The sequence below is a fragment of the Manihot esculenta genome, chromosome 9 (genome assembly GCF_001659605.2).
Source record: "Manihot esculenta cultivar AM560-2 chromosome 9, M.esculenta_v8, whole genome shotgun sequence".
In the NCBI taxonomy this organism is placed as follows: Eukaryota; Viridiplantae; Streptophyta; class Magnoliopsida; order Malpighiales; family Euphorbiaceae; genus Manihot; species Manihot esculenta.
This window is the reverse complement of record NC_035169.2, coordinates 36116205-36132951: the sequence shown is the minus strand read 5'-3', so window position 1 is coordinate 36132951 and position 16747 is coordinate 36116205. Positions and strand designations below refer to the sequence as shown.

The window sequence follows — 16747 nt, the reverse complement described above, 5'->3', positions numbered from 1 at the left end:
TAAGAAAAAATAGTAAGAGATATTTTGTGAAATTTTTTAAAAATAAAATAAAATAAAATAGAATTATAAGGGTAATTTATATATTATTATAATAAAAAAATAAATAATAATTTTGAAATAATTAAAAAATAAAAAATGATAAAAATTATGAGAGAGAATATTAATTTTATATTTTAAATTTTAAAATATAAATTTACGTTATCTACTTTAATTTAGTAATAAGTAATTAATAAAGCATATTCCATTAATTATAAAAATTGAATAATTTTAAAAGTAGATGTGTGTATAGCATGAATGTGTCAGTTTCAACACCTCTCTTAAATTTAATTTTGAAGAAATAAATAAACAGCAAACAAAAGGATTAAGGGGACAACTTTTGAAAATGAAATATTTATTTTCTTTCATTTTTTTTACCTTAAAAAGCAAAGTTTCATTAGGTCTCTATTTATTTATGAAAAAAATTATAAAAATTTTGGTATACTTAAAAAAATTAGTTAATAAAAAGTATTTTTTTATTAATATTAAAATACAATGATTTTTAAATTTTAAAAATTTTATTAATACTATTATATATAAATTTATTAATATTTTATTTTTTTAAAATTATAATAAATAAATGAAAAATAAGTTAATCTCTCATAAATGTTTTTTATTTAAAATATTTTTAATGAGCATTGTCTGTAAAATATAAAATCAAACAAACATAAAATATCAATTAGAAATATAAATTATTTTTTTAACATTTAAACTGATTTACTAATAAATTAATTTGCATACAACTTTTACTTTGAATTAATTAATTAATATTTACTAATAAAGTTAAAATATACACAATATATTCACTGAACAAATATGACATGTATTTTTTTGACATAATTATAAAAAAAAAATTATACGTAGACGATTATTAATAATATGAAAAGAAATAATCGTTCGTAATTACTAATAATATATATAAAAAGCCAAAGCCGGCAGACTTCTTGTTGGCAAGACTGGGTCAGAAATGTATGAAAACAATTACTAGCCCTGTGAGTTGCTTGTCTTGTCCTCAGAGTTCGATAAGCTAATTAATAGCCCTTCCTTCGCTGGGCTGAAGCTCGACGAGACTAAAACCAACTTGGCCCTGTATGAATTTGAGTATTTTGGACCATAACATTCATGAGTTTTTTTTATCGAGACTAGAATTCGAAAACTTTTGAATTTATTTAAATGTATTTATTAATAAATTAAATTTGTAATTACAACATTAATGAGTTTTTATTTAATGATTATCAAATATCTTTAAATTTATAAATTTAATTTCGGTCAAAATTAAATAATACAAATTTATAAACAATAAAACTCATTTTAAAATTAAAATTAAGTATAATCATGGGAGATGTACCTTATTTAAGATATAATCATAAAATTCTCATAATCTTCTTCTTATAATAATAATAATAATAATAATAATAATAATAATAATATATGTCTTGATATATATATATATACGTTTAATTTATTTAGCTTTGTTAAAATTTTATAATTCTTAAGATGACTCCAACACAAAGCTCGTAAGGCATATACTCGTAGGCTGCCGTTGTGATACTTCAATTATTAGATATAGTAGTGTTGTAATCTCAAAAAGAAATTATAAGGTTTTTTATATAATTTTTTTTACATTTTATTTTGACCCACATTCGTTTTATATGAAAAAAAATTATCTAGCTTAGATTAGCATCATAGTGAAATCTACATAAAGCTTGATTCATTCACACTATGGTTCTATATAAATTCAGTTTAGATAAATATTATGCTGCTTTATATAATAATTGCGATACTGATCAATATAGTATAATAACTCATATAACTAGGAAAGAAGAATTTATTTAATAATCATCTCTACAATTTCTTCTACTGATACTAAATTACTAATTTCGCATTAAAAATCCTCTTCATCTTTGATCTTTAGCAAAGAATCTTAGAGGTTGTTCCATGGCAGCTGATATCAAAATCCAAGGGTAAAAAAAGAAAGAAAGAAAAGAAAAAGCTAAAATCTCTTTTTGGAAAAAAGGCAAATGAGAGAACTCATTACAAGGACCAGCTAGAACTCATGAAATATTGTTTTCATTCTTCAGACATCCCACATGGGTTTCTCCAAAGCTGCAGCTTGTTGCTCAAAATGACCCAAACCTTGATGAATTCTTGGATCACCAATTCCTCTAAACTCCATTTCTTGTTTCTGCTGCTCATGGATATTCCTTTGTCTTGATCCTCCTACTCCTAAGAAATCGACCGTCATCACATCCCCATGGAACCTCGCTAACCCACTTGGATTATTATTAGCTCCGGCGGTCGATGGGATTCTTAAACCAGGATTTGAATTTACACCATGAAAGAAGCTCTTATTATTGCTGCTTCCATGCTCAATGTTCTTGAAAAATGCACTGTTTTGAGCTAAAACCCCATTAAACATTCCCATGTGGTTTGCTGCTGAGTTCTCAATAATCCCACTGAAAAACTGGTCGATAAGTCCTCCGTTGCCTTCTGCTGCTGTCACTTGAGACTGATCATTTGACGTCTGCAATTGACCAAATGTTGAAGGTGCCATACTAGTTACAAAGCTCTTGTGGGTCATGGGAGAGGTCACGAGGTTACTATTAGTTGCAGTTGCACCCATTTGAGCTGCTTTTTGCAGCAATGCAGTGGCTGACATTGAAGCTGATGTTCCAGCAGCTAAATGCCCATTATTTCCTTCAAAGATTGTTGAAGTATTTGACATGGCTCTTCCACCGAAAAGGCTTGTAGTGCTGCTACTTGAAAGCATGGTTCCTGAGTTTTTAGGTTGCATTGCCATGAGTTCGTGGGGCAGAGATAATGGGATTTTGGTATCCAAATGGTTAAAGTTGGAAGCTTTGTTCACAGGCATGGATATGAGATTTGGGATTTGGCCATGCAAGTTTTCTTCCATGTTGGACAATAATCCTTGATTTGCTTTGTTATTTTCTTCTGTTAGGGCATCGCAGAAAGCCCTGTGAGTGATGAAGCTGTCCCTCCTGCATGATAACTCAAATATAACCCTAATTAATAAGTCAGTCGAGCTCCTATATTAAATTCAATACAGCAATAATGATCCACCGTCCAGTCCAACGTTATATGGGACCACACAAAGACTTTGGATATTTGAATATTTGATTCTTTTTCATGTTCATATAATGATTCTATTTATATTGAACACGTAATCTCTAAACATGGAGTTTTTTCCTTTAAAAAATCAATAAAAAGGATTTAAATAAAGAGAATAACTAAGATTTAGGTAAAATAATGATTACTTAATGTATTAATGTCAAACAAAGACACTAAAGAAATTAGATATCTTATATCCAATCCATGTGCTATATATTAAATATGCATAGTAATTAACTAGCACAAACTCTAATTAATGAAGTATTCATCAACTATTAAATAAGGAAATGATCCGTTATATTATTAATTAATTAATTTCAACAATTAATTCGTTTTCTATTTCAAAAAATTTTATAATATAATTATTAAAATAAAATCAAATAAATATATAAAATAAAGTTAGATTAACCTGGAGAAGATGGTGCCACAGTCACATTTGTACTCCTTAGTACCACAGGTCTTTGTATGAGCTTTCCAATCAGATTGAACAGCATATTTCTTAGAGCATTTTTCACATTTCCATTTCTTTTCGCCATGTTTACGACTGAAATGCTTCTTAATTCCTGTAAGATCACCTAATGCTCGAGCCGGATTGTGATGAACACATGAAGGTTCTGGGCAAACATAAACCCTTTTCTTGATCTCTTTGCTTGTTCTTTGTCTAAGCTTCCATGGCAGGTTGTGTCCTCGCCTATGCAATTGCAGATTTTGCTCTCTTTGGAAACCTTTGTTGCATATTTCACATACAAATCTGTTTGTAGCCACTAGAGTATTTGGTGATAAAGCAATAACTTCTGCACTAGGGTCTGCATGTTTCATAATTATCTGTTTGTTAATTTCAATAATTAAGTTCTTAATTAAGCAGATTAATTAATATTACAGATAAAGACAAGATAATTAAACTCCAAGAGAAAGAATGAGAGGAAGGAATATATGTTTCCCTTGCCAGATATGGTTAAAAACAAAGCAAACAAAAGGGAGAAAAAGCCAACAGTTCAATGCAATTATTGAGATCCCAGCCAATAATTGAACCCTCTTCAACCAATTATCATTCTTTTTTCTTTTAACCCTAAAATAATTTTTTAAAAAAATCAGAAAAGTGAAAGTCTTTTTTAATTAATTAATTAATTATGCCTCTCTTGAATTGAACTGAATCTGTACCACATGGTTTTCTTTTTGTTGTGATCCAAAAGATAAAAAGGATCACCAACTACTTGATACATCATCAGACAGAATCTAATAACAGATTGTGATTAACAGATCATAGAGATCAATTTAAAGTACAAAAGAAAAAAAAAATTTAGAATATTGTGTTTAATTTCAGATACACGGACTCCTGTTTATGCTTTCTCGTTAATTTCAAAAGTAGAAGATCAGAGAAGTTAGTTTTTGTTTTTGAAGGTAACATTCAAAGAAAAATATCAAAGAGAAATTAGAAAAATGGAAAATAAAAAGCAAGAGAATTAATCAAAGTTTGAAGAACTGCATGCCTATATATATTTAACTGACCTGGGTTTCCTGGTAAGCTTCTCTTCTTCTTAAAAACTGTTGTAGGTTGATTTTCTTCAGCAGTGGATCCATTAGCGGTAGTTGTAGTTCTTGAAGCTATGGAGTTTAAGTGATTAAGATGCTCTTGCTCTTGCTCTTGTTGTTGATGAACTTCTACTTCTCCAACAGCAGTGGTATTCCCAGAAGAGAAGCTTTCACCTTCACCCGTGATATTTGACATTGAAGGAAAAGCCAAGAAAAAGTGAAAATCCTCTTGTTTCTTTCTTGATTTTGCTTAATTTCTGTTGCTTGTTGTTGCTGTCTGAAGAAAGAGATGGAGCTTATTGGTGATAAAAAAAAAAAAAAAAAAGCAAGAAAAAAACAAGGAAGTTTTTGGGTTTTGTTGCTGATAGAGGAAGACAAAAATTAAACCAGGAAAATTCTCTACTTCATTTTCTGGTGGAGAGAAGAGAGAGTTCTTTTTGTCATGAGAAAAAACACAATAAGAACAGTCTTGTTTTGATGTGCATATTATAATTAAATATTATATTTTTTATATATATGCCCCTTCTGTTGTTGGATATTAATGAATTGCCCCTTCTCAATTTCTTTTTTAAATATTTAGAACCAATTCGAGATTTAAAATTTTCAGAAATTGCTGTAAAGTGATGCCAAAAGATGGAGGAAAGAAAGGGACCTTACCTACTTTTCCCTCCTAACTGCAAATTTTTATTTTTTATATTTTTATTTTTACTTTTTTTTCTCAATTTTTTACATTAGTAAAGATAATATAAATTCGGCCTGACTTTAAAATATCTTAATTACATGTGAGATCTAAACTTGAGTCCTTATATTTTTAATTTTTTATTAAAAAATTAATATAAATATATTTTAATTATATTAACTAATTTTTTTTAATTTATGGGAAATAAATGTGATGGAGGGAGTGTTTATTTCGGTGAAGGGTAATTTAGTTCCGAAAATGCCATCAGCATACGGTGAAAATAACAAAAAGAGGGAGAATGGAATCCTGCAGAGTGACGAAAAGACCCTCAACTGTCACGGGCGAGCATTGATCAGAATCCTTCTCGAAAAGAGCCCAACAATCATACAAAAATTCTCCTTGTTCACGTGCATTTCTCCTAAAAGCCTAGGTCCCTTATTTCATGCATACTCCAGGGGTATAATCGTCATTTCGTCATCTCTTCGGTCAAGCAATCTATTATGATGATGGGTAATTTTTCAATTTCCTTGTTTTTGTATTTACCATGAGTGTACTATCATCTAATTAAAACTTTTTTTCTTAAACGATTGTAAAATTATTCCTTTCACATCGATTAAATTTAATAAACTAAATAATTTTAATGTATTCTCTAAAAAATCCTTTATTAATAAAAAATAGAAAATGTTCATCTTTATCAACTAAATTAATTTTAATAAAAATGTTTTCATTTAAGTGATGCCATTACAAATTCAATTTATTAATACATATAAATAATTTAAAGATTTAAATCTAGTAATTTTAATAAGTAGTATTCAATTCAAATAGAAATAACTAATTAAATTAAATTAAATTAAATTAAATTTTTAATTTAATTTTATATTTTATCAGTTTAATTTTAATTTTAAAAATTTTAATTATTTTAATTTAATTCAGTTTAATTTTAATAAAAACAATTGATGGATATAATCAGATTAGTTAATTATAATACTATGTTGTTATGATAATATGAAAAAAAATTAGATTTTAATTCAAATTAAAATATTTTAATTAAATTTTAAAATATTAAAAATAAAAAAAAATATTTGTTTAATATTTAATTAATGAAATATGTTAAAATATATTAAGAAATTAAAATTATTAGGATTTTTTTTAAGCAAAACCACTTATTATATTAATAAAATTTCATCAAACAAAAAAGAGATCATTCTAAATAAAAAAACAATTATATCTAATAGATTCTCTAGTTAAAATATGAATAGTTAGAGTAGTATTACGACGAATTCATCTAACAGAAATATCAATTTTAAAGTCTAATAAAAATTTACAATCATTTAAAATCAAATTCATTCATAAAATAATTTGACAAATATACTCCTCAAATGCCTGTTTAAACTCTTGCATAAGATAATTTGGCAAAGATATTTCTACTTTTTTCCCATCTTTCTAGTATAAATCATTAAAATCTCCTAAACAAAGCCACGAAAGAGAGTTTCTACGAGATAAAACTCGAATAAAGTTTTAAGACTGACGTTGTCGTTGCGATTCCATAAACACATAAAAACTAGTAAACTTCCATTCAACATTATCTTTCGAAATAACCGAATTGATAAAATTTAAAGAAAAATTAATTACAAAAATAGACACATGACTTTTTCACGTTAACGAAGAGTTTCCTTCTAATCCTTATCTATTGATTGAAAAGTAACCATCAAAATGTAAAAAATTATGGAAAAAATTTTATACTAAAATTAAAAATTTTTATTTTCATAAAAAATAAAATATTCAGCTTGTAATTAGTAATCAAATCTTTCAATATATTAACTGTCTGAGAATTATCAAGTTCTCAATGGTTTAAAATTATTAAGTTGTCGGTGATTTACACACAGAACGATAATTATTTTTGACTATTTTAATTTTTGACAGTATGAATCGCTTTACTGTTTTCTGTCAAACGAATAAAAATAATAATATGCTCTGTTTTTTCCGTAAATCGTTTTTATGGAAAAAAGAATTAAAATTAAAAAAAATAAAAGGCAAGAGCATCGGACATGTAGGAAAATTCAGATTTTTTAATGAGTTTTTTTAAAAAATAAATATATTAAAAAGAGTAATATTTATTGGAGATTTTGGTGTATTGAATGAGGTTTTCAGGCAGAAGTTGATGTGTGAGTGAGTGTGACGCGCAATGGAAAATTACAGAATGTGTACGTGACAAGTGTATTATATCTGCATGCTGATGGGACTTTCCCTTATTTAAACCTCCAATCAACTTCACCAACTCCTTTTTCTTATCACTTCAGCTCTACCCATTTAATTATTTTATAGTTTTATAATTAAGGAATACGAAGCCATGAACTATTTTTAAATTCAGTAGTTGGGTTTCTTCTGTTTTCTACAAATATATTAGTTTTTTTTTTTTTTTTAATAAAAAAAAGAATATTGTACTAGGCTTCCATCCGTGTACGTTATGCGACAGACAACAGTAAGAGACAGAATCCAAATGACTAACTGGACCCATAGGCCACATGCCCAAAATTATTATGCCATACTTGTTTTAGATTTTTTTAAAATTATTTGTAATTAAGTGAATTTTATAATTTCAATACTTAATTAAACATTTTCCTATCTAATTGATCCTTTAATAAGTGGAATATTTTTAAAATATTAATTAAGTTTATCATGTTTATATAAGCATTTTAATTGAATGCTAATATAGTCTTTTTCATCTCAATTTTTATTAAAATTTAGTATATTAAAATTATTAATTCTAATTATATTATAGTAACTAATGCAAGATTCTTTTATCCATAATCATGATTTTAAAATTAAAGGTAATTGCTTTTAAACATCAATCAATATCTCAATTAATTATAAATTATCAGCTATAATGAGTTTAAACAAACCATACCAAAGTTGTAGGTCCAATTAAATTAATTTTTCAAACCATCAATAATGTTTTTCTTAAATCATTAGAATTAAGAAAATATTTAGATCATTGATTATGTGAGTTTCATATTCTATTAAATGATGTAATACACATGAATCAAATAATTCAAATGGGTATAATATTATTTTTCAATAAGTAAAAAATGATTTGAAATTAAATTTATATATATATATATATATATATATATGTATTTTCATGAAAAATAAGGATTAGCATGACAATAATTACTGATTTATGAGTTAATTATGTTATGATTATAGTGAGAGGCATGGGGCCCAATGATTGAAGTTGCTTCAATGAGGGAAAGACAGTTGTAATCACTTGAGTAAAAAGAAAGTTCACAAACCTTTTTAATTAGCTCATTGAAATTTCCTGGAAATGTAGAAATTTGTCATCATGAGAAAAAGTTAGATTTGCTCTGGATTTTGATATGAAAAAGATATCTCATTACTTTTATTTCTCCCAAAAATTTTCAATTTTTTTTTTCTTTTTGGGTTATTATCATTTACCCATCAGAAATAAACATAATTTTTTTAGGCTTAATTTTCCCTTTCTTTTCAAAATTAAAGAAAGTAAGAACTAAATGCCCATCTAATTGAGCAATTAGGGATTAATTTCAGATTTTTTTTATGTATAAAAAAATTCAAAACATTAATATAATCTGCATAAAAAAAAAATAAACTCACTAGTTTTATATATTCATTAAAAGTAAATTATAATTTTTCAAAATAATTTGAAATTACAATTAAATTATATTTTTATATAAGAATTCAGTAAAGTATTTTATATTGTATGTTTATATTTTATATAAAAGAAAAGAAGAAAATAAAGATTTTTACGTCTAATCAGTAATTGATGGAGACAAAAGAAGAAGCCAAAAATAATTATAGGAATCATTGAAAATTTGAAGCAAAGGGACTTTGGTCAGTTTCTGTAAGCGACTTTAAATCAAATTTGAGGGAATATTAATAAATTAATAGAAAATAATTTACCATATATATATATTTGCATGTCATAGCAATGAAACTATACACATAAGCATCAACCAACAAGCGTTGAGTGCAGTGTTACGGCTCCTAGTTGCATATCCGATCAAAGATGCAAAAAAAAAAAAAAAAAAAAAACTATACATATGTATAGCATCAGGTAAGGTAGCTAGCTGCAGTTGCTAATGTAACTTGCAGAACCTGTGGCCTGTGACAGAGAACAAGCCTAGAGATCCAACCTATGGTTTGGACCTAATCTCATGTTCAATGTGAATTCTATCTGAAGAAATTGGCAACAGTCTAGAGTACAAGTTATCAAGACATATGATCTTCCTGCTATTTAAAAATCTGAAGGAAATTCACATAGCTGGGTTCACCTTCTGTTTTCAATCCTAAGGTACTACAATGTTGCAAAAAGCATTGTTTCCATTATCACCAAAAAAAACACTGAGGCAAAATGCAAATGACTTGATGGCATGCCAGTACATTTTAGAAATGTTTATGTGCGTTGTGTGGTGGTGCACAGTGACCAGTATATTATACAGTGTTCTAAGGATGTGTATGTTGAAGCAGATGTACTCCCACTTCTATGCTTGGCTGGTGAAAGCATAGCGGACAGTGTATACAGTTTAGAGGTAACATAGCAAAGAGTCACTCCAAAGATAGCGGTACTTCAGACAATTCTTCTACAACAAATGGCAGGTCACTATGTAGCTGTCCTCAAACTTCCAGATGTAGTAGTTTTGGACATCTCTTAATCAGGAGTTTTTTGGACAAAATCTTTTCTCGTTAAAGGCCTCACTTGCATTTCCATCCTTTTCATTCACAATGCCTGGGCCAACGGTATCACATCTTGATGTTACTTTGACCTTGCTATGAACCTGGTGGGAAGAACTGGGGAATGAGATTTCTTTTGTGTGTATTTGTGAGCTTTTTTGCTTCTTCATACCGAAGAGTCCACATTCAAGAGCTTCCAATGCTCTAGTGGTCAAAGGTCGTTTTCTTGTGCTTTGTCTTCTAGGTTTTGAACTAGGCTGATCTACTGCAGGACTAGCATCAACAGAGGCACTCGGTGCCCCAGGATCAGTCTTATCTGAATTGGAGAGAAAGCATGTATTATCAGCCTTTGCTCCTTGGCTGCTTTCTACATTCATCGATGCTGGTTCATCATTTTCACAATCCAATGAAAATTGAGGCAGGTTCAAATCAATCAAAGACGGGGTTTGAAGTTCAACATTTTCCCCATGGGATGTTTCCATACTGAAACAAGTTGAACCCATCAGAACTCCAGTGCTCTCTTCCAGACTGCCTTCAGCTAAGGAAATGTTTAGTGATGACTTCTGAGGAGGATTGACTTGAAAGGTATTGTTGCCTCCTTCTGAAGATTTCAAAGCAAAGTAAGACCCTTCTTGTTTTGACCCCAGGCTAACAGAGAAATTCTCAATGACATGGCTCAACTCTGTATTAGAACAAGCAGTTAATCTCCGTCGTTTGACTACAGAAACTAAATTCTCTGACTGTCCAGATTTTGATCTTCGACAGAATTTATGCTTGATAGTCATTGTTGACTGATTTTTATTTGACACATCATTATTACCCTGGGTGCTCTTGACCAACTTGTTCCTGATTTCTCGGTTGAGTGCCTTCTGTTCTGAGCCACTGCTATCAATTACATCCTTTTCGTGGCTCGATTTCTTGACATTCTTTTCCTCATGTGACAGCATTTTGGTTGCACCTTGCATGTGCTCTTCCATCGAATCCTCAAAGGAATCTTCTTTCCTCAAGGATTTGGTCATTTTAGAAGTAACTATAATGTCAACCGGTGGATATCTCAATTCTCTTACCTTTGATGATGCATGTATCAAACTCGTATCCACAATTGTAAACTTTGTATGGTTTGAGCCCCGACCATCAAATGTTTTTTCACAGCATTTACCATCCAATGAAATATCAACAGCATCTCGCTCATTATCATTCAGTGAGTTCTCCAAAAACATCATTTCAATGTTGTTTGAAAGTTTTGTAAGCAAGGATTTAACATTCAAATCCTCTGCTGCATATCTCATCTCTCTCACCCTGGATAATTTTCCTTCATCAACCAAACCAGAATCAATAACAGTGAACCTCACAAGATTCAAATTGTAATTAGAAACTCGTGGTTTAAGGTAACGAAAGGATTGCCGAATGGATCCATCGTTATGGCCTGATAGAACTCCTGCAGCAACCGACGTTTCCTCTTCATTGCAGCTGCTCTCTCTAGCTTCTTCAGTTTCAAGCTCAATAAGTTTAGGTTCGGACGCCACTTTGCTCAAAACATCACTAACAGAATCAAAGTAGTGGTTACCTTTCACAAGTTTCCTTTTTGAGAATTTCTTAACACCAGGAGTGAGAAACACTAGATGATGGTCAGAACCCATATAACCCTGACTGCTTGGTTGCTCAGAATGCCACCCTCTTGCTAGCAAACGGGGCCAAACAGCTTCCCAGAATATATCATTACAACGAGCTTTGCTCAAACGGAAACCCCCAGTCAACAGCTTGATTATGTCACTGGAAGTCAAAGAGGAGCAAGCTTTGCCGATTGGGCAAACACTGAATAAAGGATTGCTTCTTGCAGATTCCATGGCAAGACTTGTCAGATCTTCCTTCCCCTTACCAATTCTAATAGCATCTACAAGAGCTTGAATGCCAACAATGGCCCTTAAATTGGATACATAATCTTCTAGAGAAAATTTCCCCTCAGAAAATGCTATAGAGACCTGATAACAAATCACAAGTAAAATGAAGTGAGATAATAAGTTCCATTCAAACAGTGACATTGACAATTATATTAAGCAGCATGCCACAAAACTTATATATAGAAACAAGAAAGAAGACTTATCCATTATAAAGATTTCAATATTTTCATATCCTCCAATTTGACAATTACAATGGCAGCTGTATTACCTAAAGTTCTTAGGAGTTGAAGGATATGGCATATAGCACTAGCCGTTATAAGAGATGATTCTTAAGCATGAATAATGCTTGGTTTAGTTTTTAACTTCAGGTCTAAAAAGAAGGAGAATACATATTTGAGAAACTAAGGCATAAATTGTTAGAGAGGGAGCCAGAAGGAACTAAGCCATATTTGATATCTGTCATAGCAATGAAATTTGGAAACCTCTAGAAAATCAGTTTGAGAATGCACTGGAACATGGGGATGCAATCGAGAGAGCAGTTCTTGTTGTCTCCACCCTGTAAAAAGTTTCTGTCCATATATGCATTTCTTACGTTTTGTCTTCTGGCAATCTGACCATCTACGATATCCATCAGACCTGTAAAATTCCCCATAGTAGTAGGGCAATATTTCTCCCATCTCTTTATTTTCCATGAATCTTTCTATCTGAACAAAATTCTTCCCAAATATATATAAACCAAGAATAAAACTATCAACATCGTCATCACTCCAAGGATGAGTTAATGAACCAGGAAATGGATCATAATTTTTGTTTTTATGTAGCTGAGATAAGTTAGCTTTCCCTGACTCCTTGGGCTCAAGAGTTACTGGCCTTGGTTCATTTCCATCATCTAATCCAAGATCCAGTGATTCTGCATTTTGTTTTGGAGCTTTCTTCTTGAGAATATTATTCTTTCTAGTTGTTCTAGATTTGCTTGACCATGTTGCATGGACTAAATCATCAGGGTTGCTCATTCTGCACCTTTCATTATTGTCATTCATTTTATTATGGACCCAGGTAATTGGGATAGGTAAACCTATTAGAAAGGAATGAGAATCAACTGTGACTTCAGAATCAAAAGGGTTCAGTAAAAGCTGAAAATGCTCATATTCTGATATCATGGGAGGAATTTCTGCTTGATACTGATCACCAACTCGGGGGTTCACCAGTGGCTCTCCAGATATGCCACTTATCTCAGGAGAGCTTGGAAGAGTTAACTGCTGAAAAGATGATTCTTCAATAGAATTGCCATCGATATTCGGGGGAATTGGCTCCATCTGAAACATATGCATGTAATAAGAATCACGAGAATAATAAACTCAAAATAAAAGTTAGGAAGGACACCAGATATCGGATAATGATGTGGTCAGGTCCATTTTCACCAGATATTTTGTGACTTGATCACACAAATCCAAAGTTTATGATCAATATGCAGACAAACAGACTACATAAATGGGATGTTCCATGCACTCTCTCTCTCTCTAGTCTTTTTAAGATGAGCTAATATGTCATACAGAATCAGTAATCCATTAATGTTAAGTGCTGAGCAACAAACATTAGCGGCTTTCCATGCTGGAAAACTTTATTTAAAGCTAACAGGACACCCCAGCAACTCAGTCCAACGAGATGCTCTGCAAGGTTTTGGTTCTATGAAATTTCATTGCCCTTGCTCTGGAAGCAGAAAGTTTATCACATTTTTAAAGCATTTGTTGAGGACTAGCAGTTGGTGTTTAACAGTGTGGCACTTAAATTGGCCATTGTCTGTTAATGAAAATTTTGAATCACTCAAAGGAGTTTTCATTGGCTTAACTTACTATAATGATGATTGAATTAAGTAACTGCCTAATGAAATAACTGGATCTGAAATGTGCCTACTTTTATTTTGCATGGTTAAAGTACTGTCAGTCAAGCATCAAGGATACAGATGAAACATTATAACTGTGAAAACTCATATTAAAATTCATAGAAGGTATTATATATGAGGATGGAAATATTCCGTGTTTTGGAAATTAATTACTTATATATATATATTTTAATTTTTTATGTAGCTTGCATTGCAATGAAAAAAAAAATAAGATAAAATGCAAAAGTTGTTGAGGGCATTAGAGGATGCATAAACAACAATGACAACACAATTTAAACAGAGGGAGTTTGCATGCAAATCTACAAATCTGTAGAAAAAGTAAATAAGCTCATATCATATGGGCTACAAATTTCTTTCAAGCTGTAGAAACCATCATAAATATCATAACTTTTTTTCCAGATTTTATGTTTGAAGTGTTACAATTGGGACAAATAGAAGCGACGTCCTTTAGAAATCAAGCATAAATAAATAGGTAAATATGAAAAGGAATATGGATTCTTAATTAACCAAAAAACCAAAAATTATGAATAAAACCTAATAGGAATTTGCCACTTTCTAGTAGCAAATTAGAGGATTCATCAATCATCAGCACCCATATTATGACAAGCCAACAATATTGTCATCAGCCAAAAAAACCAGTAAACAGAGTTATTAGAAAGAAGCACAATGGTTATCTTTTTTCAAATAGAAAAATTACAATCTATCCTCTCGCAAGGCCAGCATCCTCAATCAATTTACACAAGCATCCAAACAGGCATTAGCACACTTGATCAGCCAACAAAACCCAAACACCAAATGTATTAAACACTGAAAAGCACTAGAGGTCGGAGGATACCAACCCAGATCAAATTAACAAGCTGCAGATCCATTTTCATCAAAGATTCAACACAAACAACAATGTCCAAAACAAAAGGAATCAGCAAAAAACACTAGAGAAAATAGAAACTAAAGATCCAATGAAACCAAGCAAGCAATAAGAGGTTATAAATCTATAAAGAACAAAGCACAACGCGGAAGCAACCCAACTTTTAAAGCCAAGCATTGATAAGTTAAAGTCCAGAAAGAAAGATTAATGTGATTCCAAAAAAAAATTAACTTGTTTGAATACAAAACAACCATAAAAAGAACAAGAACAGCAGATAAATATATACAACTTTATGCAAGAAAGCAACAGAGAATATAGATTGACTGTTCACTAACTAACCTCCAGGGACGAGCCTGAAATACGAAACCCAACGTGAAATCTCCAACCTGGGCAAACGGGTTTTCAAGTTATGCTCTAATTCACATCTAATATTAAGCTATCAAGTAAAAATATATCAAAATAAAAATAAAAACAAAGACCAAAACCATATCATATAATATATATATATAAAAGAAAGAAGGAGTGCCAAAGATTCAAAACAAACATGAAGATGTAGAGAGAAGGTACCTTGTTTGATTGAGTTTCGATAATTCAGAGGGCTGTATGAAGAATGAGGGAACAGAGAATGGAGGAATAGAGGGCTCGAAGGGAGGTGGAAAAATGTTCAAAGTGTTGTGTTCTTAGCAAATTTATGCAGATGGGGAAAAAGAAACGTATGGAATATTTGGACACTTGTAAAAATTAAAAGGCAAAAATAGAGTTAGATAATTATGGATTTATGGGATTATTTTTCTAAAATAAATATAACAAATAATTCTTTATAAATAAATTTAAACTCTAATCCTTCTTAATTTCTTTATATAATTTATATGTTTTAAAAAAAATTCATTCTTCCTTATCTCATTATTTTATTTTCTCTTTGGTAATTTAATTTCATAGTTAATATTTTGTGTTTAGTTTAATGATAATAAAATTTATTAATTATAAAAAAAATTTACATTTTAATTGAAACAAAAGTTTTAACAAAGGAGTTTTGTTTTTAGCTCATAATATAAACAAGTATAATTATTATTTTTTTAAATAAAATTTAAAAAGTTAATTGGTAATGACATATTGAATTGGTGGTGCATAGTTTTTTTTATATATTCTTACAAATGTAAATCTCTTAGTAAAAGTTTAAATTATCAAAGTGAAAAATCATTATATTTATAACAACATATTTCATGTGAAACATATTTATTATTAAGTTATTAATTTATTAATTAAGTGTTTATTTCATGATATCAAAATAAAGTGTTTTAAATTATTTTTAAAACTTCAACTTTAACAAAATCTTAATTGATAAAAAAAATATCAATATGAAGTATTCTTTAATTTTAATAATTTTAGAAAATAAAAAAATTATTTATATATAAATCCTAATAATAATTATAATAATTAGAAGCGTACAACATTTAATTGAAAAGTAAAAATTTTTTATTAAATTAATTTAATTTAAAAACTCGATACAGTTTTATTTTTAAAAAATTTAATTATCTTAATTTTGATTAAAAAATTAATAAAATCAAACCAAATTTATTAGTGAGTAATAATATATTTTTTTGATAATATAGAAATATTACATTATAATTAAAATTAAAATATTTTAATTAAAATTTAAAATATTAAAAATAAAATATAAATAATAAAAATTTATTAGAAAATTTAACCAATTTTCATTCATTTTAAATCGATTTTTATATAAAATCAATTTGATTTAATTTTTATAAATATTAAAATTTTAATTTATTCAATTAAATTTAATTTTAAATTTAATACCCACCTCTAATAATAATAACAGTAATTAGAAATTAAATTAAAATTTCATTGATCTTGCAAAAAATATTTTTTTATATTTTTTTAATATTTATATCATCCAAAAAATTAATCAATAAAAAATATTTTATTAATAAAAAATTAAATTATTTTAAAAAAATAATTTTTTAAAAGAA

At 29.1% G+C, this 16747-nt stretch overlaps 2 protein-coding genes across 2 annotated transcripts; both read right to left on the bottom strand.

Annotated features, from left to right (window-relative positions):
* Positions 1-1846: 1846 nt before the first annotated feature.
* LOC110622212 (zinc finger protein GAI-ASSOCIATED FACTOR 1) lies at positions 1847-5158 on the bottom strand. Its single transcript, XM_021766643.2, has 3 exons — positions 4675-5158; positions 3575-3971; positions 1847-3035 (listed from the first exon to the last, which is right to left on the bottom strand). The coding sequence occupies exons 1-3, from the start codon at positions 4892-4894 to the stop codon at positions 2114-2116; spliced, it is 1539 nt and encodes a 512-aa protein (XP_021622335.1). The 5' UTR covers positions 4895-5158; the 3' UTR covers positions 1847-2113.
* Positions 5159-9620: 4462 nt separating this feature from the next.
* LOC110621986 lies at positions 9621-15456 on the bottom strand. The gene is made up of 4 exons (XM_021766307.2): positions 15324-15456; positions 15096-15142; positions 12471-13304; positions 9621-12069 (listed from the first exon to the last, which is right to left on the bottom strand). Exons 3-4 carry the CDS (start codon positions 13302-13304, stop codon positions 10069-10071), a joined length of 2835 nt encoding a protein of 944 aa, XP_021621999.1. The 5' UTR covers positions 15096-15142; positions 15324-15456; the 3' UTR covers positions 9621-10068.
* Positions 15457-16747: the final 1291 nt, after the last annotated feature.

What these genes read in the sequence shown, in the direction of transcription:
- LOC110621986 (XM_021766307.2), bottom strand. Translation starts at nt 13,304, where the DNA reads ATGGAGCCAATTCCCCCGAATATCGATGGCAATTCTATTGAAGAATCA. An exon ending in CTCAAACTGATTTTCTAGAG is followed by an intron (nt 12,070 to 12,470) that starts GTTTCCAAATTT and finishes ATTTGTTATCAG; the next exon opens with GTCTCTATAGCATTTTCTGA.
- LOC110622212 (XM_021766643.2), bottom strand. Translation starts at nt 4,894, where the DNA reads ATGTCAAATATCACGGGTGAAGGTGAAAGCTTCTCTTCTGGGAATACC. An exon ending in AAGCTTACCAGGAAACCCAG is followed by an intron (nt 3,972 to 4,674) that starts GTCAGTTAAATA and finishes TGAAACATGCAG; the next exon opens with ACCCTAGTGCAGAAGTTATT. An exon ending in TGTGGCACCATCTTCTCCAG is followed by an intron (nt 3,036 to 3,574) that starts GTTAATCTAACT and finishes GTTATCATGCAG; the next exon opens with GAGGGACAGCTTCATCACTC.